Here is a 26,662-nt window from a genome sequence, read left to right as displayed (position 1 = left end):
AGCATAGAGGTGATTTGAATAAATGCATCTCTATAATGAAAGCTCAGGGTCTGCATGCAGAGGGTGGAGACACTGAATGGCAGTGCTGCTTACTGTGCAGCAGTGCCCCAGGAAGCACCTCTAGCAGCCATCTGAGGAGTGGCCAGTGGAGGTATTTCTAGGCTGTAATGTAAACACTGCATTTTCTCTGAAAAGACAGTGTTTACAGCAAAAAGCCTGAAACGAATGATTGTACTCACTAGGACGAATACAATAAACTGCAGTTGTTTTGATGACTATAGTGTCCCTTTAAATTATTAACCACTCCCCCCCCAAAAAATTAAGAATAATTAAATAAGTTTTACTTACCTTTTAGCCCTCCATTCTCACAGTGCCTGCAGTTCAGCACCAACTGATATAATCAATGACGATAATCTCAGCCAATCCAATCCCATAGGAAGGGATTGGGGGTTTATAAGCATATGCAGCAATATAGAGCATGATGATGCCAAAGTCTCTCACAGATTGCATGACTGCAACAGGAAGGGACTTTAGTGGCTGTCTGAGTGACCATAGGAAGCAATGAAAAGACACATTTTTCTCAGGCTGCAGGGGTAGTCTCTTTGCACCAGAACCACTACATTAAGTAGTGGGTCTGATGCTTAGAGTGTCCCTTCAATATGTTTTCATTATTAACCAACGAACACAAAATAAGTCTTCCTCAAATCTAAAATAAAAGATTGAAATCAATTGTTTGGACAATCCAACAACCTGTCAGCAAAACTATGCCAGTTGATCAAATATTATTGAATAAAACAACATTAGCTGCTAGCAGAGTGTTAGCCATGAATTGGCTACACAGACTGTGATCCTAATTATCCATCAAAGACAATTATTTAATGGATATGCTAACTGCTAAAGTCAGGAACACTATGGCATCTTTGAAGACTATGGCGACCGTGGGAAGAATATATTGGTCAGCACTTCATTTGAGAGGTTATTGTGGTCTCCTAATCCCACGCCAGATATCCCACCTACCACCAATCTTCTCCCAATTTTTTTATTTTTTATTTGTTCTTAAACTGGAAATCTATTATTTATCTATTTGTTGTGAACTGCCAATGCCTTGACATTGTTTCATCAGTTCTCTACTTAAATAAGGATTTGAAAAAAAATAAATAAAAAAAATAACTAGGCTATTGAGCTAGGAAAGAGGTGTAAGGGTTAGGCTAAGGGTTAACTTAGGTTATAAAACCTGGTCATCAGAATCAGGGGAGCTGAGAAAATGTATGAACTGTAAATAGAACAGGTTTAATTATTAACATGATCTGATGGGATGGTTGTGTATTCACGCTTCATAAATAGAACAAACTCCCCTCCACCCAGTTTCACGAAGTCAAAGGTAATACGGCAGATATGGAAATCTTTACACAGGAAAAAATTCTGGCATCTGCTATTATTTTCCAGTTTTGTATTATTTCAGATAAAACATGCACATTCCAACCTTGGTGGAAGAATGTATCTCAAGCAATAAACTATATGTGTTGTGTTCTCTGAGTATTTTCAGAATACCAAATATTTATTTTTTTCAAACAAGTCTCAACTCTCAACTAAACATAAAACTAAATTAAATTTGACCAAATGGATATTACCAGCATTACGTGGGCGTCAACCGGCATTACCAGTTCTTCTTCTGTAAAATAGGCAACTAAAATTAAATCACATTGCAAAAAATATTTAAAGGGATACAAAGCAGTATTCCTTACGCAACAGGTCACTCTGGAGGTGGGATCCCGATGAGAACACATCTAGGTGAGCAATACAAACTGGCACAGAACTAAAATATAACTTTGCATTGCACAGTAAAACACTATGCTAGAATATAATATATAAATAAATGTAACGCAGTAAAATGGTAAGAAGGCAATAGAATATATTACGGCCTACACCTACAACCAATACTGCGGTCCACCCTAGGCTTCCCCCTACTGGCAGTCAGATGCCGTTAGTTGGTGCAGATAGTTGGGGACCATAACTATGTAAATCACAACGTGGCTTGGGTTATCTTAAAATCTTCCTGGTTGGTCATTAAAAAGTAAAACTGGAGATGAAGGTCTTTTAATTGTGTAAACAATGTCAGGGTGTCCTGTTGTGAGACAGGGGGAGAGGTTTTAAGCGTACCACTCCACAGTCTACAATTGTTCGGTTCAGCAAGGGGAGGGCTTGTTCCTTTAACTGCTGCTAAGATTCCTACCCTATTCACAACAGTCTCTGCTACAAACAGCCCTGTATCTTGGGCTGGTTACAGCGGTGTGCTGGTATTCTCTTCCAGGATGCTCGAGCATTGGATCAAACAGTCCTCAATCTGTGGCCCCATCTCTGTGTCTTTCACTTCTTACATCCAACTCTTAATTCCGCTGAAACTCAAAACGGAGTCTTGAATCTATCCAGCCATGTGCTTGCCACTTCACAAAACTGCATGGTAGTCAGAGAGGTTAAACACAGTATATAGTTTTAAAAACCATGTCATTGTTTTTAAGGGATCCAAGATATGGATCTGCATTTTGAGTAGTGTTAAACATAGATACACTGATTTTTCACTAAGAAGGACTGAACCCAAGTGACATTCTATCTAATATCTATACTGCTGCTGGCATTGAAAGTCACCAGAAGGGCTAGGACATAATCTGCAACAAAAATGGAACAAGCCAACAATCTACATGGCATTGTCCTTGGAGATTACATATAATTTGCTGAAAATATTTAGAACAAAATAAAATTTCCTTTTGAGTCAAATATCCGAGCACATTTTCTTCCATCTAATTGCCCCAATAAATAACTGTATTCCTACAATATTTACTAAACGTCAATACTAACTTTTCTGGTAACAGTAAAAACAGCAACCCATTGTTATCTTTCCTAATTAATATTCCTGTGTGTAAATGGTTTTAAGGAAGTCTCGAGGTGACATATAGTAATATTACTCATCAGGATTAATTAATTACTTAGACGTATAGTTTCATATGATAAAATATCAATTATTTCCAGTGTTCCTTGTTTCTATCATTGTTTTCCAGAATGCTCTGATAATAAAAATAGAATTATTGCATTATATCAGCAGACTGAAGTGGAGTTTAAAGGGACACCATCGTCACCTGAACAACTTCAGCTTAATAAGGTTGTTCAGGTGAGAACTATAGCTCCCTGCAGCCTTTCTCATGTAAACACTGTATTTTCTGAACACCTCCAGTTGCAGTCACTCAGAGTGAACCAGAGGGACTTCTGAGTTGAAGGAGGCATAATATGCCGTCATCCACTCAGGTCTGCTGTGCACGAGCATCCTGTGATTCAGTATCTCCTCCCACTGCATGCAGGCACTGAACTTTCCTCATGGAGATTCATTGATTCAATTCATCTCTATGAGGAGATGCTGATTGGCCAGGGCTGTGTTTGAATCATGCTGGCTCTGCCCCTGATCTGCCTCTTTGTCAGTCTCAGCCAATCCTATGGGGAAGCACTGTTATTGGATCAGGCTATCACATGTCAGCAGACTGCTTGTTTTTCCTAAATCTAACAGCATGCAGATTTACAGCTTCTGCTTTGAATACAGTAAGATTTTTACTATGTTTATGGAGGCATGAGGGGCCCAGGGGGGCTAGATGGTCGTGTTAACACTATAGGGCCAGGAAAACATGTAGTTGCACTGGTGACTATAGTGTCCCTTCAATATAAACTTATATGTGCTTTTACTTGTAATTACTTATCTAATAAAATTAGTGTCAGATTTAGAACTTCAGCTGAATTTACGTTTCTGGTCTTTGTGTTAATTGCATTTAAAAGATTTTTTTTTGTGAGTGTCGCGGTCTCCTAATAATATTTATTTTAACTCATTCTAATAACCTGATCACAGAAATGTTAACTCCATTAAAAATGAATGATGGTTGGAACTTTTACTTCTGAGCTTTCCTCAAAATCATTTCAAATGTCGACGCAAAATATGAACAATTTTTAAATCTAGCAAAAGATTTAAACCCTATAAGAAAAAAAAAAGAAAGAGCATATGTAAGTTCCCCTTATCCTAGCTACATCTTTGTCTCTATACTTCAATGGGATACCAGGTCTTTTTAAATGAATGTGGATTGGATATAAAATCGCGCGCGCTTGGTTTCCAGTGTGCAGCTGTGCATTCAATGCATCATTGGATTTTACAATCAAAGTGTTAAAAATATAATCTTAGCGGGAAAAGTTATGCCTGCTATTCCTCACATATAACAGAAATCTGCTCAGTATCTATCATCACATGTGCGATGCTTCCTGCTTCTCAATTTTGGCTAGCTATATCAGTAATATAACATATTAACTTTCAAAATTCCCCAGAAGGGAGCTATCATCTAACTAAATTATTGCTGTGACATCATTCGTGACATATTTGTTAACTTGGATCTTAACAGCCTGACTATGGTTTGTGGTTTAAATCTATTTAAAAGAAAAACACAGAGTTTCAAAAACTCCAGACATTAGAAAAATATATAATGTTAAACCGATGGTTCCTATACATGGATCAGACCCCACAATTGTCTCTTTATGCCATTTCAGTGGTCAAACTCCAGGCTATTGCCAATGGCAGATTGGTTACTGTAGCTGTACTGCCTTCTCCAGTACGATGGACCCTTTGATACTAGGAAAAGTCTAATGAAGGTGTTTTGTGTAATTACATTTGTTATGTATTAAACTAGAGTTGTAAAACGGGTCACTGACGTCATTTATAAGCACAAAAGGGTTTGCCCAGCTAATGACATAATCTGGGTCCCTGTATAAAAAACTGTTAAATAAAAAAACTTGTAGAATTCTATAAACTCAGGCAATCCAGGAAAATATATTGCTATGATTTAGTGATTACTGATAGAATTCACATAAAAAATAAAGAAACAAAGTAGGTCATTTAGCATGTTAATCACAAAGAAATTTGACTTAGTACGGTAATTTCATTTTATTTGTCAAATTTAGAAAAAGCTACCAAACATAGAAGTATAATAAAACTAAAAGGTTAGGGGGGGCAGGGCCTGACCGCCATGCTGACCGGTGGCAGGCTTGAGAGGCTCAGGCAAAACTTGTTCTCCTTGGGCGAAATATTAAAGTTTCTTACCTACTTTGGAGTCCAGGAGATACCCAATGTATCCAGGTTGCTGCCGGTGGCACTGTGGTCCCCGAGACCGAGAGTTTCGGAGCCCCTGGGGGCGATACAAGACTTTGGGGCCTGTGGCCTATGTGGGTGAAGAGCGGGGCGGACGGCCGCAGTCCTGTTTGTGAGCCTGGCTGCTGTGACGCGACCTTGCGACATGCCTCGCGGGTCCCGCTCCCCCCCTTTGGGACGGGGGGTTATCCCGGTCCCCACTGGGGGCATCACCAGCTTACTCTGCACGGTGCACCCCGTGCCTGAGTACCAAAATGGCAGCAACATGACCGATGCTGACTGCCACAACTCTGCTTGCATGGCTGCACCTTGAATCTACCTACTGTCTTTGACACACAAGCACTGGATCACCTCAGAAGCTCCAGTCCACCTACCCACAGATTGGGGCTGGCACCACGGCTGCCTTCCCGGGCATGGAGGCCTCAGAGGTAAACCCTCTCACCACAGCCCTACACCTGGATACTCCAACTCTTCCAGGACTCCAGGACTCCCATTGTTGGCCATAAGGAGCCAAAACCAAGGGCGCAGGTAACGGGCCCATGAAGTCGGCGGCATGGTAATTTCCAGTCCACACAACATGACACTGCAATATACCACCAAAGGGAGACAGGAGCAGACCACAACCAGAAGACACGGCAGATCTGTCTGTAAGCGTACCCCTAGAGGCCTCGGGCGATGGGACAACACTGACCAGACAACATACTCCGGCAACTTCCCACTACTGGGGGCCTGACCGAGGAGGACTCATGCAAGATGTAGGCCACCAAACCTCCTACAACCAATAGATGCAATTAAGCTCCGATCGTAGCATATTTTTTTTTGTCTGTTGCCTTATATTCTGTTATTTAATTGTCTTTTAAATGTTCATGCTAGTTAAAGTGGTGTCTATACTGCAGTGACAGGCAAGGACCCAGGCTTACCTGTTTCATCATATTAGATGTAACCAGCATTATTGACAAACCATGCTCAATGTACCCCTTGCAGTAAGCCCTATAAGTCTCTCAGTAAAGTGTTAACTCATTTAGCTTAATCTAATGGAGTGGCGTGTTTCTGGGTCACTGTCCCAAAGCGTAGAGCTCATCTTGCTTCTCTTTAACCTCTACGGTAACACTGCCTAATGCAGAACTACCCCTCCTTGCATGGCCACCAGCGGCATAGGATGAAAGACACAAGCAAAAACTGTAATTGCTTAAAGGACCACTCTAGGCACCCAGACCACTTCAGCTTAATGAAGTGGTCTGGGTGCCAGGTCCAGCTAGGGTTAACCCCAGGGGAGGGCTGGCAGCCTTAGGCCTGGGGGGCAAATCCAGTCAAGTGGCCCATTGCACCAAGAGGAGAGTAAAAACACCTTTCCCATGTGATTGAAAGTGTGTGTGTGTGGGGGGGAGGGGGGGAAGCAGTCACCTAAACAGACAATCAATGACAGGCACACACACTTGCTGATTTGGCACACACTAAAAAACACACACTCACTGACAGGCACACAGACACACACAGAAAGACACATTGTTGCATGCATACTGACTCAGACAGACAGACATACTGACACACAAAGACAAATTGGCACACACACAGAGACATACTTGCACACAGACATACTGACACACACATAGAGATACATACTGGTACTCACACAGACACACACAGAAAGACACACTGTTACAGGCATACTGACTCAGACAGACAGACATACTGACACACAAAGACAAATTGGCACACACACAGAGACATACTTGCACACAGACATACTGACACACACATAGAGATACATACTGGTACTCACACAGACACACACAGCAAGACACACTGTTACAGGCATACTGACTCAGACAGACAGACATACTGACAAACACACACAGGCATACTGGCTGACACACACACAGACAGACATACTGACACACACATAGACAGACATACTGACACACACATAGACAGACATACTGGCACACACATAGACAGACATACTGGCACACACATAGACAGACATACTGGCACACACATAGACAGACATACTGATGCGCACACACAGACATACTGATGCGCACACACACAGCCATACTGATGCGCACACACACAGCCATACTGACACACACAGCCATACTGACACACACAGCCATACTCATACACACAGCCATACTCATACACACAGCCATACTCATACACACAGACATACTCATACACACAGACATACTCATACACACAGACATACTCATACACACACACCCAAACTTTACACTTTTAAAACCAGTGGACAGGGGCTGAGTAAGGGGACAGGGCTGTAGTGGGGGACAGGGCTGTAGTGGGGGACAGGGGGTGGTAGTGGAGGGTATTAGCTGTAATTGGGGGTTTAGGAAATGTACGGGGGGATAGGGGCTGAAGCAAGTTGATGGCTACAATTTGGGGAAAGGGGCTGTGGTGTGGGTAATATAGGTTGCAATTGGGGGAGAGGAGCTGTAGTGGGGATGTTATGGGGCTGTGGTGGGGGGCATGGGGCTGAGGAAGGGGGCAGGAGCTGAGAGGGGGGAAAGGAGCAGGGAAAGGGTGGGGCAGGGGCTGACCAAGGGGACAGGGGCTGACCAAGGGGACAGGGGCTGACCAAGGGGACAGGGGCTGAGGTAGGAGCTGACTAAGGGGACAGGGGCTGACGAAGGGGAGGTGTGGACAGGGGCTGAGGTGTGGACAGGGGCTGAGGTGTGGACAGGGGCTGAGGTGTGGAGAGGGGCTGAGATGGGGACAGGGGCTGAGATGGGGACAGGGGCTGAGATGGGGACAGGGGCTGAGATGGGGACAGGGGCTGAGGAGAGGGTACAGGGCCTGAGGAGAGGGTACAGGGGCTGAGGAGAGGGTACAGGGGCTGAGGAGAGGGTACAGGGGCTGAGGAGGGGGGGACAGGGGCTGAGGAGAGGACAGGGGCTGACTAAGGGGACATGGGCTGAGGATGGGACAGGGGCTGAGGAGGGGACAGGGGCTGAGGAGGGGACAGGGGCTGAGGAGGGGACAGGGGCTGACTAAGGGGACATGGGCTGAGGAGAGGACAGGGGCTGAGGAGGAGGCAGGGGCTGAGGAGGGGACAGGGGCTGAGGAGGGGGCAGGGGCTGAGGAGGGGAATAAAAAAAACACTAAAGTGTATTTCCCCCTACCTTAGGCCAGGGAGGGGTGGACAGCAGCCAACAGTAGCAGCAACCAGCAGCAGCCAGTGAAGTCGTCCTCTCCTGATGATGTCAGGAGGAGGGGCCGTGACTTCCTCTGCTCTTCTCCCAGACTCCCCAGCGGTCCTGTGAGAAGAGCAGTGGAAGTCACGCCCCCTCCTCCTGACATCATCAGGAGAGGCCGGCCGACTCCACTGACTGCAGACTGAAGGAAGAGTGAGGGAAGTTGAAAAATCTGACTCCTCAGCCAGAAGCAGGGGATTCAGATTTTTCATTTTTTTTGCTGGATGTGTGCAGCCCTGGGTTTAGGGCGGCCTGGGGGGCAATTGCCTCCCTGCCCCCCTTCCCAGCCCGCCCCTGGTTAACCCATTTTTTCATAAACATAGCAGTTTCAGAGAAACTGCTATGTTTATGAATGGGTTAAGCCTTCCCCCTATGTCCTCTAGTGGCTGTCTCATTGACAGCCGCTAGAGGCGCTTGCGTGCTTCTCACTGTGATTTTCACAGTGAGAGCACGCCAGCGTCCATAGGAAAGCATTATGAATGCTTTCCTATGTGACCGGCTGAATGCGCGCGCAGCTCTTGCCGCGCGTGCGCATTCAGCCGACGGGGAGGAGAAGAGGCGGATCGGAGGAGGAGAGCAGGAGGTGAGCTCTCCGCCCAGCGCTGGAAAAAGGTAAGATTTAACCCCTTTCCCCTTTCCAGAGCCGGGCGGGAGGGGGTCCCTGAGGGTGGGGGCACCCTCAGGGCACTCTAGTGCCAGGAAAACGAGTATGTTTTCCTGGCACTAGAGTGGTCCTTTAATTCTGCATCTAGCTTCCAATGCTGCAATGCCACCTCCTACCAAAGATAGCCCCCCCCCAGTGGTTCTATAGTTTGTTGAAGAAAGCTATTAATAATCGTTTCCAGTTACTATAGTCTAGATAGATTTGAATACTCTAAGAACCTACGTTACAATCTGGCTCTAGGAAAGTATTACTAAAGCATGTTCCTAATCTTGTCGTTATACCTTAACAAAATTGTGCATGTTATTCTCACTGCCGTAAAGCTTACAAGCTGTGTATCTTGCCTCCCTTGTCACATGCTGTTGGGGCATGACGAGTTGGCATGTAATTATCTGCACTACAAAAATATAGAATTTTGAATAAAAAAACAAAACCTAAATGGTTAACAGCAAGCACTATGAATATTATAGTCTGCAGTCATCAGGTCTTGTCAAACTTGAGATTTTTTCACTCATGCACTACATAGTAACGAATACTATTGTCTTATTAGACTGGTTCCATCCATAAGGGGAGGCCAAAACTGAAATGCACAACATGTCTCCTCGGTATGAGATAGATAGAGCAAACAGTGATTATAGTTGTCCCTGGCACGCCTTGGCAGTAAGATAAAATTAATATTTCTGTAGACTGTAGATTATGTGTCTTCTGTTGCATCAGCAACTGTTATCAGTGAACGTGAAGATCTGGAATCCTTAATTATTACAGTTTTATATAAACATTTTATATTAAGTAAGTGACTATGTAATCATAAGTCATTAAAAACATAAATGGAAAAAAATAAGTTTTTTTTTAAAGAAAAGTAGTATGATCAATTCTATCAAAATTTGTCCACTTTCTTTAGGGTAATCCCACAAATGGCATGTGTTAAATGTAAATATGGACACATTTGTAACAATCACGCCTATAGTTTAAGCTTAGATATGTTTGTACTTGAATCCACGTAATGAATGCTTTGAGAGACAGAGCAAGGGTCATTTGCCCTTAAGACAATTTAGAATGAATGTGTGTGAATGCGCTTGGCCTCTTTGAGTGACTTATCACTGATCTGCTACATTTAGCAGCAACCTGTGCAGGTTAAGGCTAAAAATCAGAACCAAAATCAGAAGTTTTCCCTTCACTTTTTTCCCCACCTAGAGATTCAGTTACATTTAAAGTATTTTTGCCATAGAGTCCAATCTGTTATTTCCAATTTCCTGGAAAAGCAGACTAGTTTGGATAAACCAAGCGCGTAAGGCTTAAAATACAAAATAACAAACAACTGTGAAATACACAGATACCTTGAATAACAGCCATTTTCATAAAATACTTTCTGGACCTCATCCTGTTATAAAGTCTAAATTAATACAATGACCAGTGGGAACTAGCTGTAGATGGATTGGTATTTATAGTAGAAAACCATTACACTCCAGGCACCCAGATCACTTCTGCCCATTGGAGTGGTCTGGGTGCCAACTTCCATTACCCTTAACAGTGCAAGTGAAATTATTGCAGTTTTTATAAACTGCAATAATTACCTTGCAGGGTTAAGTCCTCCTTTAGTGGCTGTCTGCAAAACAGCCACTAGAGGGACTTCCGGATTCTTAAACGACTTTTTGGTCGCTTAAACGACGCTGGACATCATCACGCTCTACATGAGGACCTCCAGCATCGCCGGAATCCCTATAGGAAAGCATTGAATAATGCTTTCCTATGGGGAGGTCTAATGCGCGTGCGCAGCCATTGCCACGCATGCGAATTAGGTCTTCACCGCTGGCGGACGGCAGCGGGGGAGGAGTGTGGGCGGAGCCTGACCCAGCACCGAGGGACATCAGTGCTCGATTCAGGTAAGTGTCTGAAGGGATTTTAACCCCTCCAGCAACATTGGATGGGGGGGCAGGAGGGACGGGGGGGGGCAATGTAGCATTCTCTAGTGGAGAGTACATTTAAGCTATGGCTGAGGGTTGATTGATATGTATAGATTTAAAACATTATAGAAAATTCACAAAATCTAGTGAGAAAGTTATTAGTTTCTTCCTTAATCATGGTGGCATGCACAGTTTATACATCCCCGTATAATGCTCTACAACTGACCAAAAGTTAGACCCCCTGCTGTTTCAGAACTACAACACCCATGATCCTTTGCACACCTGTCTTATTTTATAACCTAATGATTAAACATAAGAATCCTGCCACTTTGTAGCATTCCCATGGCTTTCATTCTCAGAGGGAACAGTTGTGAGCATACTGCACTGCATATCAAACAATACAGTGTAACCAGACAATACAGTATAGCCATTGTATGTTATGTATGGAATGTCAAGGAACAGAAACATAACACACACTCTTTATGTCAACATGTAATTATTACTGTTATATGAAAATGCTGTTTTCTACAACTAAGCTTTACATTTAAGCCTGTATTACTATTTAATGTCGGTAAATCGAAAAAGTATCGAATAACAATTATCAAAGCGATCACACTCCAAATTTCTCAATTAGTTGTTTTTTTCAATCACGTCGCCAGTCATGAAAACATTTGTCTTAAAATGAGCCCGAAACCGTGATTTCATTGTTAATCTCGCAATGTCGAGATCAATAGGCTTATATCGTTATGTTGACGGCAAATAGAATTACGACTTATTTACATTTTCAGGTATATAAACAAAAAGTATCAATATTTTTGAGTATTAACAATGTTCCTAATTGAGTATATCTTGGATTAAAACACACAACTAAAAAAAGTTCAGTGAATACATTTCATAGAATCAAAAAGATTTAATTGATCAAATAAAGAAGACTGTCAAGGTTATTTATCAAAGTGTGAACTGTTGGAATTCAATGCGAATTAACATTTTTAGACCAAAACAGTCCAACTGAAAACATAGATGAGAAATTTTCTAATTTGTCTGCTTTGTTCTAAAATGTTAAATTCACTTTCAAATCCTGACCATAATTCACACTTTTGTGACTTTATCGATTCTATTCCTGGGTTTATAAAACGTACAATTAAACAAGACATACAGAGAGAGGGTAATTTACTAAAGGGTTAATGCACGATAAAATAATAATTATAGAGAAAAGTCTTTACTTGCTCCTTTTCGCTCTTACATATACCTGTATGTTTAGAATCTCAGCTAAGTATACAGACACTGGTTTAGCATAAACGTAATTATATACATAGAAAAAAATGTAATTGCAGGATATTGTTAAAATCACATTACGAGAACCGACGCTTCCTGCTGAGAGCAGAAAGGAAAGTAAACTCACCTCGTTGAATTTTTAATAGAAGTTGCTGTCTTGCTAACATCCGGCTCATCTGATACGAGGATCTCCTCTTCTTATCGAAACATATATAATATTCCTGGCCTTCAGGTGATATAGAATTTAACCGCTTACAGCCCTGTGTTGGTGATGGGGATTCCTGCCTCCACATGTTTGCTGTTATAAAAATACTATTTTGTCTCTGCGTTCCAGATTCCGATTTATAGAATGAAAGTTGCTAGTGTACAAGATCTGGAGAGGAAAAGTCGTCAAGACCTACAGGAGTGTCAGTAGCTACAACTCAGGATTCCAAACCTCTCACATGACACCGAGAGACCAATCCCAATCAGCAAATGTTCTAAAGTACACAGAGCTAAAGTAAAGTCTCTTCAGCCATGTGTAATGCTTCCAAATGCACAAATGCAGATGGCATACCTTAGGGCTGACTAAGCACTGAGCGTTTGTGAGTAGAATAGGCAAGTGTGGGACACCTATTCAAAGAGGAATCCTGACTACAGCATTCCAGGAGAAATGGGACTATGTTCGTACAGCCACGTGAAAAATAAAAAGGAACTTGTAGGATGAATGAATAGAAAATCTAAAATTCCAAGAATTAATTTTCTTCTCTTTTTCATTATTATTATTATCAGATTCCCAGTGTTTATGTAACAGCGGATATAAAACAGCGGATGTGGCAGTTCTGTGCCTTGGGGAAATGTGACGGATTTAACCAAAACTTATTCACAGGAGGATTTATTCACTAAACTCCAAATTATAGTGAGATAATTCAGGATATTTAAAAACTCATTATTATTAACAGGTTACTATAGTTTCAAACAAAAACAAGTTATTTAAGTTGAAAACAAAACCCACCTATTTAGTTCAACATTTCACAGACCCCTGTTTTTATTAATAAAATAATAATAATAATATTGAATTAATTATTTCTAATTTTGCCTCAAAAAGGGTAAAACTTTCTAGATTGTTAATTGGACATCAGACTTGTCTGTGGATCAATAAGCTATTATTAAATGGACACTATAGTCACCCAGACCACTTCAGCTCAATGAAGTGGTCTGGGTGCAAGGTCCACCAGGTTTTAACCCTTCACACGTAAACATAGCAGTTTCAAAGAAACTGCTATGTTTACATAGCAGGGTTAATCCAGCCTCTAGTGGCTGTCTTCCTGAGAGCCGCTAAAGGCGCTTCTGCGACGCTGGATGCGAAATTCGCATCCAGCATGCAGAACGTTCATAGGAAAGCATTGAGAAATGCTTTCCTATGGACTGTTAGAATGCGTGCGCGGATGCGCATTCCGCTCCACTCAGGACCTGACGTTGGCGGGGGAGGAGAAGTCCTGTGATCTCCCCAACCTTGCATTTGCCCGGTTTGCCCAATGGCCAGTATGGGCCTGATACTGTGCACACTGCCATAGGCATTAATATGCTCCTCTGTTTAAAAAAATACAATTAAAAAAAATAAAAATACATGCAGCTTTTTAGGGAGGCAGTGTCTCAATATCTTTATTATTTTGTGAAGAAAACATTTGGTTCCTAAAATTCTCAAATGTCAAAAGATGACCTATCTCAAATGCTTTGAAAGGTTCTGTTAAAGGGACCCTATAAGCAACAAAACAACTTTAGCTTAATTAAGTGGCTATGGTGTATAGATCATGCCCCTGCAGACTCACTGCTCATTTCTCTGCCATTTAAGAGTAAGAGTGAAATTGCTGTGTTTATACAGCCCTAGCACGCCTCACTGCATGTGATTTGCACAGCATTCCTAAACACTTCCTGAAAAGTGAGATTTAATATTTTAGATTGCTTTATTGCACAGTCTGTGTAATTTAGAATCTCTTTTTTCCCACTCTGTTAATAGCCTTCTAGACCATGCAGGAGTCTCCGGTGATTAAAGATCAATTTACAGAGCAGGAGAGCAAAACTTCTAAAGGAAGGCAGTGTGAGTCACAGGCAAGAAAGGTATGGGTATGGCTGCAAGGACAGAAACAAGTGATTTAAAGGACCACTATAAGCACCCAGACCACTTCAGCTTAATGAAGTGGTCTGGGTGCCTGGTCCAGCTAGGGTTAACCCTTTTTTATAAACATACCAGCTTCATAGAAACTGCTATGTTTACACTGAGGGTTAATCCAGCCTCTAGAGCCTCTAGTGGCTGTCTCATTGACAGCCGCTAGAGGCGCTTGCGTGCTTCTTACTGTGAAAATCACAGTGAGAAGACGCCAGCGTCCATAGGAAAGCATTGTAAATGCTTTCCTATGAACTGGCTGAATGCTCGCGCGGCTCAGCCGATGACGCCGCTAGGAAGGAGGAGAGGAGGAGGAAAGCTCCCCGCCCGGCGCTGGAGAAAGGTAAGATTTTAACCCCTTCCTCTCTCCAGACCCGGCCCTCAGGGCACTATAGTGCCAGGAAAACGAGTATGTTTTCCTGGCACTATAGTGGTCCTTTAACTCCTCAATGGCAGATAATTTAACAGTGAGCCTTCGGGGCATGATCTACACACCAAAACTGCTTCATTAAGTTAAAGTAGTTTTTATGCCTATAGCAGACATGGCCAAACTACGTCTTGTGGGCTGCATGCGGCTCTTTAGATAGTCCAATGCGACTTGCAAAACTTTTCAGGGTGGGCGCTTCCATAAGACAACACAGGCGTCCGCCTTATGGCGCAACAGCCCGGGGGATACCTGATCCTGCTGACTGGCAGGAGGGGAGCAGACTGCACAGCTTTCCACTCCTGTCGGTCATTCCTCGTAGTGTGGCTAAGCCGCAGACCGTGGCAGAGGAAGTTTTTTCCATCTACCTGGCATGACAGGAAGTGTGTGCACTGAGGGAGCTGTACAGCGTGGGCGGGAGGAGAGGGGGAGGGCGGTAAGACGCATGGGGGAAGAAAATAAGAGACATGGGGACACTGGAAGAAGGAAACACAAGGGGAGCTGGGGGAACTATTGTGTGCTTCGTTAAATTATATGCCAGATTTTTATGTTCTGGCAAATCAGGTACAATTACATGTGAATAATAAATATTTTTTTATTAATTTTGTTCTCACTTATTAATTGTGTTCTTTTGATTTCTGTATTTGTATAAATAATAATCATGTTAATAAAACTTCTAATTCAAATACTCTAATGAATTACATTTTTTTAATATTTCTACATTTTAACATGAGGCTTTAACAGACATTAAGTTTGGCCACCCTTGGCTTCTAGTGTTCCTTTAATAAACAGGTCTCCAGAGTGGATTCAGTCGTTTAACATTATCATCTCAGAATAAGATTATCTTGGTCTATTTTCTAACAAATACAACATTGTATCCGTTCTTCATAACTAAGATCTTCATTCCCCTTGAATATTTTTAGACCATCTCTGTAATTTTGTATGCTCCTTGCTTTTCTCTGAAGTTTAAAGGGCAATCGAGATGTTGACCCCTTGCTCACGGTGCCTAGATTGCTAGTGGCTATACCTCAGGCTATACCTCACTGATGATACCTTACAGGGTTGAAACAATCGTCTGGGGTTGCTGTATCTCTCGTGTATAGGGAGCTTGCTGGCATTTCGGATCTGGACTGCCCGTACAGGTGGGACCAGTCTGATATGCTTCAGATATGTTCTCTCTGTAATAGCACAAGATGAGCTAAAGCCAGCTTGAGATCTGAGCGGGCACCCACCGAAGGGCAGGCTAATTTTTCACCTGTCTTGCGCCTTGTTTTATATATATATATATATATATACATACATTAAAAAAAAAACTGTAAGCTTTGAAGTTGCTGTTTAGGGGAATGAGTGCACTGGATCTTGTGTAATCTATCTATCTATCTATCTAAATACCAAATGATTGCTGGAGGGATAGCTACTATATTTTAAAATATCTATTTTTAATGTGGTAACCTGTGCTGCCAATACCCACATTTCATTTAGTATACTCGCACTTTTGTACTTCAGGCTTATTAATATAGACTTTTTTTTATTTATTTGCTATACCTAGTGACTAAGTGTTTGGCATAAGTCCTGAGCATTTCAAGTTATTCAGATCATGTTACTATTCCAATCTTACAGCCAATTCCAAATTCCACTAAAACCTTGTTCAAGAACTCACCCAATTCTATTACTTAATATTCTAATTCACAGTTGGACTTATTATGAGTGTCAGCTGCCAACTCTCAGCCTAGCAAGACTGTCTGAAGCAAAAGTATGAACCAATGCTTTATCCGATCAGCTGAGATTGAAAAGACTGGGGGCACTAAACAGAATAGTAAGTGCCAAACTATATGCAAATGGTCCGACACTTTAACACCGGATAGCGAATAGGGACTCCTGGCACCATAACCACAACAGTGTGCTTTAGTGCTAATGATGCTTAGAGTGTCCCTTTCACAGACTGAAGAGTCAAAATCTAAATATCTTTTCAGGCTAAGATATATCAGCATCCAATTCCATTATGTGTATACCCCTAGTCTGTTTATCATGCTCGTATTCCATTGCCATTGATTAGGTCCTTGCTTGACATCGGATGCCATCTGAATTACAAACATTAATGCATGACCCAGGTATAGGTAGGTACACAGTGGCAGATCATCAATTGTTCAATCACACATTTTATACACTTAACCGCAATTCGATGAGTATTGAAGATGTGTTTCTTTGAAATACCACTTAGATAATGAAAGGGATTCTATAGTGTCAGGAAAACAAAGCTGTTTTCCTTGCACTACAGGTTCCTACAGTGCTCATCTCCATTGCTCCCCACCTCCCGCGGCACTGAAGGGATTAAAACCCCTTCAGTCACTTAACTGAATTACCTAGTGCCCATGCGTGGCAATGGTAGCGCTCGCATTAGGTTTTCCCCAAAGGAAAGCATTAATCAATGCTTTGCAAATGGGACCAGAAGTCGTCTAAGCACCCGTAAGTCCCTCCAGTGCCTGTCTGGTAGACAGCCACTAGAGGTGAAGTTAACTTTGAGAGGTAATTGTTGCAGTTTCTCAGTAGCTGAAGTGGTCTGGGTGCCCACAGTGTTCCTAGAAGTAAATTAGAACCTTGTGGAGAACAATATTGGTGTTTCTGTCACTTCAAAGAAAACTATTTTCTTTATGGTAAACTAATATTATTATTATTACTATTATTGCGATTTATATAGCGCCAACAGATTCCGTAGCGCTTTACAATATTATTAGAGGGGGATTTGACTATAAATAGGACAATTACAAGAAAACTTACAGAAACAAAGGGTTGAAGAGGGCCCTGCTCAAACGAGCTTACAGTCTATAGGAGGTGGGGTATAAAACACATGAGGACAGGGAAAACTCATAGCTTTCTAACATTTCAAAAACTATTCTTATCAATCATCTCCAGTCTAGCTTCCCATTTAATAGTTAACTATAAGCACACCTTGCATTTCAAAACTCCTCCAAAATCCTCTACATTCATACCCTCCTACAAAACATTCAAATCCTACTCCCACCTTCACTTCCTTTCTATCCTTCTGCTCCTAGCAGCTGGTGATGTCTCTCCAAACCCCGGTCCCATCTCGGCAAACTCACCACATACTAGCCCAAGGATCCACACTAATCTCATACCCATCTCATGTTCCTCTAAATCCTCCTTCAATACTGACCTCTGGAACGCACGTGCTGTTTGCAATATTACTAAATCCACTGCTGTCCATGACTTCTTCATCTCTCGTTCAATAGAGTTACTAGCCTTAACAGAAACCTGGCTCTCCCCCTCTGACACTGCTACCCCTGCATGTAAAGGTGGTGGTGTATGGTTTCTCCTCTCCCCTCACTGCTCCTTTAAACCTTTACCCCCCCCCCCTTCCCTCTCTTTCCCATCATTTGAAATACATTCAATTCGCCTTTTCAAACCCTTCTCTGCTAACATTGCTGTTATTTAACGTCCCCCTGGTTCCCCTCTTCTCTTCCTTGACCACTTTGCTGCCTGGCTCCCCTATTTCCTCTCTTCTAACATTCCATCCCTAATTCTTGGGGACTTCAATATTCCTTTAAACCCACCTTTGACCTATGCAGCCTCTAAACTACTTTCAATTACTTCCTCCCTCAGGCTATCACAGTGGGCTAATTCTCCCACCCATGTAGCTGGCAATACCCTTGCCCTAATCTTCACTTATGCATGTACAGTATATAATATCTGCAACACTCAATTTCCTCTCTCTGATCACCACCTCTTGTCATTTGCTCTCATGTACCCCCTCACCCAACAACCTCAGCCTAACCCCCCTCAACTCATTAGGGACCTTAATTCTCTTGATCTCCAGCAGTTGTCAGCTGATATTGATTCACAACAGCTGTCCATCCCTTCCCTCTCCTGTCCTTCACTGGCCATCTCCGCATATAACACTACCCTCACCTCTGCCTTGAACGCTGCAGCACCGCTCTAAACAAGCACCTCGAGGAGGACCCGCCCCCAACCATGGCATACTAAATCAACACGCTACCTGCAAAGATGCTCCCGTTGTGCTGAACGCTCCTGGAGGAAGTCTCGCACCCAGTCAGACTTTCTCCATTATAGATTCATATTGTGTTCATACAGTGCAGCCCTTGCCTTTGCCAAACAGTCCTACTTTTCCTCTCTCATTAGTTCATGCTCCCGCAATCCCAGACGTCTCTTTGACACCTTTAATTCTCTTCTTTGCCATGCTGTGGCCACCCCCCAAACTAACCTTACTGCTCATAACTTTGCATGTTACTTCACTGACAAGATTGAACAGCTAAGGAAAGAATTCTCCCCTCCTTGCCATTCTGTTCCTCAACCACACATAGATCATGCCTTTCCTACCCTTCAGACATTCTCCCCGGCAACTGACCAAGAGGTGGCTGCTCTTCTCTATTCCTCTCGCCCCACCACTTGCCCGCTCGATCCTGTCCCATCTCACTCCACTTGTCTCGTGCCTTCCTTAACTCACATCTTCAACTGCTCTCTCTTCTGGCATTGTCCCTGCTGACCTTAAACATGCCACTGTAGTACCTATACTAAAAAAAAACATCCCTCGACCCGTCCACCCCCTCTAACTATCGTCCCATATCCCTGCTCCCTTTTTCCTCAAAGCTTCTGGAAAGACTTGTCTTTACCCGTGTGTCTCATTTCCTCAATTCCAACTCTCTCCTTGACCCTCTTCAATCTTGTTTCCGCCCTCTCCACTCTACTGAGACTGCGCTTATCAAAGTTACTAATGAACTAATCGCAGCTAAATCCAAAGGCCACTACTCCATACTAATTTAGCAGCCTTTGACACCGTTGATCATTCTCTCCTTCTTCAAACTCTTCAATCGCTTGGTCTCTGTGACTCTGTCCTCTTGTGGTTTCCTCTTATCTCTCCCAACGCTCATTCAGTGTCTGTTTTTCTAATGATACCTCCTCCCCTCATCCTGTCTCGGTTGGAGTCCCTCAAGGCTCTATCCTTGGTCCCCGTCTATTTTCTCTTTATACTGCCTCTCTTGGCAAACTTATTACCGCTTTTGGATTCCACTACCACCTGTACGCTGATGACACCCAGTTATATCTCTCCTCCCCAGACCTCTCCCCTGCCGTCCTGCAACGTGTCACTGCTTGCCTTTCTTCCATCTCTGACTGCATGTCGTCCCGCTTTCTGAAACTCCATCTCTCTAAAACTGAGCTCATTGTCTTTCCTCCTCCTAATACTGATTCTCCTCTCTCGCTCTCCCTTCAAGTTTGTGCTACCCACATCAGTACATCCTTGCAAGCGCGCTGTCTTGGAGCCATACTTGATTCTGGACTCACCTTTGAGCCTCACATCCAGCATGTTGCCAAATCCTGTAGATTCCATCTTAAAAACATAGCCTGCATCCGCCCCTTTCTTGCACCAGATACTACCAAGGAGCTTGTCCATGCTCTAGTAATTTCCCGCATGGATTATTGTAACCCTCTCCTGACTGGTTTTCCCAAAAGCCGTACTGCACCGCTACAGTCCGTAATAAACGCTGCTGCCAGACTGATTTTCCTCTCTAGTCGTTTCTCTCACACCTCACCCCTCTGTCAGTCCCTACATTGGCTTCCTGTATGCTACAGGATTCAATTCAAGGTACTAATTCACACCTATAGAGCACTTAACAACTCTAGCCCCTCTTATATCTCCTCACAGATCCATAGGTATGTCCCTTCTCGGTCTCTCCGCTCTGCCCGTGACCACCTCCTGTCCGTTGTCCGCACCCGTACGGCCAACTCACGCTTGCAGGACTTCTCGCGGGCGGCTCCCTTCCTATGGAATAGCCTGCCTACCTCCATCAGACTCTCCCCTAGTCTTGCATCTTTTAAGAAGTGCCTTAAAACCCATCTCTTTAGGAAAGCTTATGGCCTCCCAGAGTAACCTCTACCTCACATACCTGTCTCTTGCTCTTTCCTAAAGGGCAACCCACCTTATTTGACTGCAAATTCCTGTCCTATTGTGTTTTACACCCCACCTCCTATAGAATGTAAGCTCGATTGAGCAGGGTCCTCTTCAACCTATTGTTCCCGTAAGTTCTTTGTAATTGTCCTATTTATAGTTAAATCCCCCTCTCATAATATTGTAAAGCGCTACAGATTCTGTTGGCGCTATATAAATGATAATAAGAATAATAATAATAATAATAATGATGAAATATGAACTTTAAAACAAGGTGCACCCTAGGGATGCACAAGCATAGTCTGGGTTCAGCTCACAAAATGCAATAATACCTTAAATGGGAAATTATCAGGAAATCATTCACTCACAGAGAATGAATGAGGTGGTCTCCTTACGTTTAATGAGAAACATATATATTACACATTACAGATCCCACAGAATTATCTGATCTTTCCCCATATTTCAAAAGAGACTTTTTTTTTGTGTGTTGGATTCCTCACAATGAGTCAGTGCTCTTTTCCTGGCATCTGATATTCCAACTGTCATCCAAATGTTAGTTTAACATGGTTTACAGGACAGATCATCCCTAATATCTTCTATGTGTCCTATTTATTCAATCTAAAAATATCAGACTTTGCAAGTTGTTCATACCACTGTTCCCTAATACTTTGAAGTAGTCCATAGTTATTCATACATGAGAAAGATCAGCATATACAATTATTTAATGTTTCCTGCCGATGTGTATGCATTCGCATCAGATAAAAACTACTGCGAGTATTTATTTATTTTAATTTAGAGTCTGCGATATACGCCTTTCCTAACCATATATACAGCACAAAATGCATGTAGATGCAAATTACAGTTAGAGAGCTACAGACAGTAACCTCGAAGAATAACAAAGATGATTCAACTTTACCAGAAGATCCATGAGTGCTCTCTTACAGATGCAGTATACTGTTGGCAAGAGAAGGCACATGGACAAGCAAGTAACAAAAATGAGAGGCAAAGACGACAGCTCTCAAGTGTCACTTTGTAGAAGGGACAGTCCCTATTTTAGGCTCAAATCTCACTATCCTTCAATTCTATACTAATGTTCCTCTTTTCTAGCAGGGGCGGATCCAGAACCCAATCTCAGGAAGGGCACATGGTTATTTATAGAAACAATCCAGGCACAATAACCACTACAGCTCACTGTAGTGTTTAGGGTGCAAGGAGTGCCATGGCACTCTCCCAGAGTAAGTGATTAAACCGTTTAAAAACAGTTTCACAACTTACCTGGGGAATGCCAGGGTAGGGGATAGGGCCGGTAGCAGGGGACAGTAGTGTGTGTGTGTGTGTGTGTGTGTGTTGAGTGGTGTAGTATGTGAAGGATACAGTGTGTGTGTCTATGAGTGATGTAGTGTGTGAGAGATGCAGTGTATGTGTGTTTGAGGGGCCAGTGTGTGTGAGGGGTGCAGTGTGTGTATGTTTGGGGCAGTGTGTGTGTTAAGGGGGAAAGTGTGTGAGGGGTGCAGTGTGTGTGTGTTTGGGGCAGTGTGTGTGTGTGTGTGGTGGGAAGGGTGCAGTGAGTGTATGGGGAGGGCAGTGCATGTGTGATGCAGTGTGAGGGTGAGGGGTGCAGTGTGTGTGTGTGTGTGTGTTTGAGGGGTCAGTGTGTGTGTGTTTGAGGGATCAGTGTGTGTATGTGTGGTACAGTGTGTGTGGTGAGAGGGGTGCAGTGTATGTGTTTGAGGGGTGCAGTGTGTGTGTGTGTGTGAAAGATGCAGTGTGTGTGTTTGAGGGGTCAGTTTGTATAGGTGTGAGAGATGCAGTGTGTTTGTGTTTGAATTCCTAGCAATTTTTTCTTTTGTGAATAACCATGTCATACTTGTAATTGTTGTAACAACTCCGCATTTAGTATGTAGTCTTAACAGCAATTGTATACAGTTCCCAAACATCTGGGTTGCCGAGGTTACCCATTATCAGCTTATGCCGCTATTTCATCTCCTTGCATTTAGCATAACAACAAAAGGTATCCATTGAAAATATCAGATGAAGCTTCAGTAAAGATTTGTTTTTAACTGCATCAGTGCAAGACTGGTAGAAAAAAGAAGAACTGAAGAAAACCTGGAAATCTGGCACGTACCTGCCTCTTGCAACATTAGCTAAAATTATTTTATCTCAATAATCATGTCAAAGAGTTCTTTTAAACCACATGCCAGAACTGAGTGAAAAAGGCCACAACTCTTTCAGTGCAATATTGGGGGACAATCGGGGCCTTCTGTAATACAGGGCAAACAGGGCAACTGCACCTGGCCCAATTACTCCTGGGGGCCCCAAAGCAGCTGCCCCATGGGCCCCACTTCCCGCATTTTCTTTTCTATTCCAATGGGACCGCCGATACAGCCAGGAGCCCGCATACTAAAGAGGCCACCGGGTGGCCCATGCACAGAACCTCACGTGAGGGAGTAACAGGGAGTGAGGATGGGGAAGGAGAGCTAGACCCTAACTCCAAACACCCTAAGGCACTACACTGGACCCCAGGGAAGCCACCCTCCAGCAAAAGGTAGGAAACTGGAGGGTGGATTAAAATGTAAATTTGTGTCAGTATGTCTATGTAAGAGTCTGTGTGTGTGTGTGTGTGTGTGTGTTTGTTAGTATGTCTGTCGGTGTATGTGTCAGTATGTCTGCGCCTTTGTGTGTCAGTATGTCTGTCAGTGTGCGTGTCTGTTAGTATGTCTGTCAGGGCGTGTGTCAATATGTCAGTGTCAATATGTATATCTGGGTATTTGCATGTGTTTCACTGTGTGTATCTGTGTGTGTGTATGTATGGGTATCACAGTGTGTGTGTGGCAGTGTATGGCTATATGTGCATACATCTCAACATTGAACCGCCAACACTACACACAAATGCACCTCTGCATTCAAACTTCAACATTACATATAAACACACTCCTACATTGAAACGTCATCACTACATACAAACACATTTCTGTGTTTTACACCAAAATTAAATATCAATATACCCCTGGATTCAAAAATTCAACATTAAACAGAAATGCATGCTTACATTCAAACGCCAACACCACATACAAACACACCCCTACACTCACACAAATATACTCCATACAAAAACATGCTTATATTCAAACACACAAACACTGTTCAGTGCTAAACACAACCCAGCATGCATGGAAAAATGGTAGATCCCCAACTGCAAAAGCATTGTTGGAGTTACACGACTGATAGAGATCTACCATTTTGGCAAATCTTGCGATAGAGGGGTCCAAACAAATTCTTGCACCAGGGGCCTTTTGACTTTAGTTCTTCCACTGCATTGCGTTAGATGGCGTCATTGCATGCTAGGAAGTGGGAGGCGGCCTGGTCCAGGGGGCCCAAGAAAATGGTTGCTCAGGGTCTGATTAATATTAAAGACGGCCCCGGGGACATTTAAATATGAACTGTTACTTTCAGAGAAGGGACAGTACCTCGTTTCTTCACCCTTGCATACAATGTAATATTGCAGCACAGAGGTAAGTACAAAGTTGCATTACTGTGATATAAGATTGCTGCCCCCAGGCAATTGCCTTCATGCTCGCATCTAACAGAGAAATAGCATATGTGCGCATCTGCGTTTGAAATTCTCTCACACAGCAATGTACAGATGCATAGGCTGTGTTTACAGAACTGCTGTTGTTAACTAATTTACATGCTGCTCCTGGCCTTGGTTAAATATATAACTTAAAATAAAAAGTAAAAATACTAAACTTCCAATTCAACCAATAGGTAATTTTTTTTAGCTTTTCTGTTGCTTTAAAAGTGGGGAGTGACAATTCCTCTTTAATAATTTAGTCACAGACTTGGTTAGAGATCCTCGCGAGCCCCTGTTTAAAAGACTGTAGAACCAGACAAAATCTTTGCAGTGGGACGGAAACAGGGAGGGCTTTCCAGGCATGTCTTCCCGGCTGACGGAGTTAACGCAGGCAGAACAAAAACTGGGGAAAATCTGTAAAAGAAGCACTTAGAAATAGATTTTATTTTTCTCTAGATTACTTTCTATCTGTTTAGATAACATGGCTAAAAAGATGCAATAAATAATTTCATTTCCGTCCTATTTAGAAAAGGTCACAATAAGACCACAGTGCACAAAGTCTAACAAACAGATTATTAATGTGAATGGTTGACTTCTGAGTGACCTACCCAAGGATCAGTTTGTTCTTTTCGATTTGCCATGTAGCCAAAACAGTTATGCCCACAGCAAAGTATCTAGGGACATTCTTCAACTATTTGAGATACAAGTCACTCCCTCTGTCATTTTAAAAGCTATGCAATATCTATGCATCATAGGGCTACTTAACAATACTCAAGCCATTAAAGCAGCACTGTCGCTATGCAGGTTTACATAAAGGCTTTTTTACATTTCTGTTTTTTTCTTGTATGTATTTATTTATTGATTCATTTATTTTTGAGATTCTCATTGTTTTTTTTGTTTTAAAGAAGAAAAAGTAGAGATTATTTCTTCTTAAGTAGAGTGGGCGGAACTTAAGCAAAGTACTACTTCGGTAGCCAAGGTAATTCATCAACAAGTCATCCGTTAAAAGAATCCCACAGAAGGACAAAAAGCAGACATCATGGGAAATGGAGAACAAAATTGCTGCTCTAATTTATTGAGATCCAACACATGGAAGAAAAGATAATAATTATAAATAAAGGCAGGGGCGATGTATAATCATTAAGACCTTCTCACCGCCACTCTTGTATACACAATTTCCAGGTTATGCACCCATATCCCTGAAACGTGTATGCTCAATTTTAACTACTGCAAATGAAATTCCTTTGCAGACCAGACATCAGTGCTACCATTGTAGCGGTGGCTCTGATGAGCACCCCCATAGTTGTACAGGCTGGTGGGGAGATCACAAGGGCGGGGAGAGATCACTGCAGATGCTCACTCCAAGTCTGAGACCAGAAGGGAACAATCAAGAGGGGTTGAAGATCACTGCATTTGTTCCCTCCTAGTAAGAGACTGGAAGGTGGCATTCAGAGAGGTCTGCACCCAGCTTGAGGTGCAGACACTTGCCATACAGCGTACCACACTGAGAGAAAAACAGGGTTTTAAAACTAGAACCATGGTTTTAAAAGTAGAACCCTCTCACAGCATTAAAGCTAAGCATGAAGAAGCACAGCTAACTAAGAAAGAAAATTAAGCTGCAGTGAGACTGTCCTACACACCGTTTACCCCCCAAGTAACCCTGCCACACAATCACTCCGCAGAATCAACATATCATGCTCACCCCCCCCCCCCCCCCACACACAGTCACCCTGTCACACAACCTCCCCCATACACCCTGTCACACTCACCCCACAAACGGTCATCCTGTCACGCTCATTCTTTCACACTCACACTGTCACAGTAACCCTGCTACAGTCATATGGTCACAAACACCTTCATACAACGAAGGCGTCATTATCTATCCCAGAACAAGAGTTACGGTGGCTAATATGAATTCTGTGCATATTGAACATCTGCCATCCGCATGCAAAGCATGATGACGACAAGCATCCAATGGCAGCAGTGTCATTTTTGAAAATACTGTCTTTCTGCTTCTGGGTACCAATTACCATGCCCACCCCCCTACCCCCTCAGCCCGCCCTTCCTAACATATCTCCCCCTCCACCGAGGAGGAGTGACATGAGTGGAGGGCTATAGTTACAGACATATATCTTTTGGCACAATTTCTACTCTTACAGTTAATTTACGTGAACAGTTTCTTCTTTCTTTAAATAAGTAATATAGTCAGACAATATTAAAATCAAATACTTCTATACTTAAAATTAGCTTTTTTTTTTACTTCGAACTATTTGTTTCTTATTGGGACAATCAAATAGCTCCCTGTTGAACATGAGGCAGATATTAACCCCTTAAGGACACATGACGGATATATTCCGTCATGATTCTTTTTTA

The 26,662-nt window shown here is 42.7% G+C and overlaps 1 protein-coding gene across 3 annotated transcripts in view; it reads right to left on the bottom strand.

Moving 5' to 3' along the window:
- The window catches only part of STARD13 (StAR related lipid transfer domain containing 13), a 260,123-nt gene that overhangs the window by 109,759 nt on the left and 123,702 nt on the right, over positions 1–26,662 (bottom strand). Inside the window, exon 1 of one of the 3 annotated variants that reach the window (XM_063429408.1) lies at positions 12,353–12,631. The exons of the other annotated variants lie outside the window; for them this stretch is intronic. Coding sequence (XP_063285478.1) covers positions 12,353–12,518 — 166 coding nt within the window. The 5' untranslated portion in view covers positions 12,519–12,631. Of the gene's footprint in view, positions 1–12,352; positions 12,632–26,662 lie in introns of those variants that run through there. 3 annotated transcript variants of the gene reach the window in all.

Source organism: Pelobates fuscus, chromosome 1 (genome assembly GCF_036172605.1).
Source record: "Pelobates fuscus isolate aPelFus1 chromosome 1, aPelFus1.pri, whole genome shotgun sequence".
NCBI lineage: Eukaryota > Metazoa > Chordata > Amphibia > Anura > Pelobatidae > Pelobates > Pelobates fuscus.
This window is presented reverse-complemented; position numbering and strand designations above follow the sequence as displayed.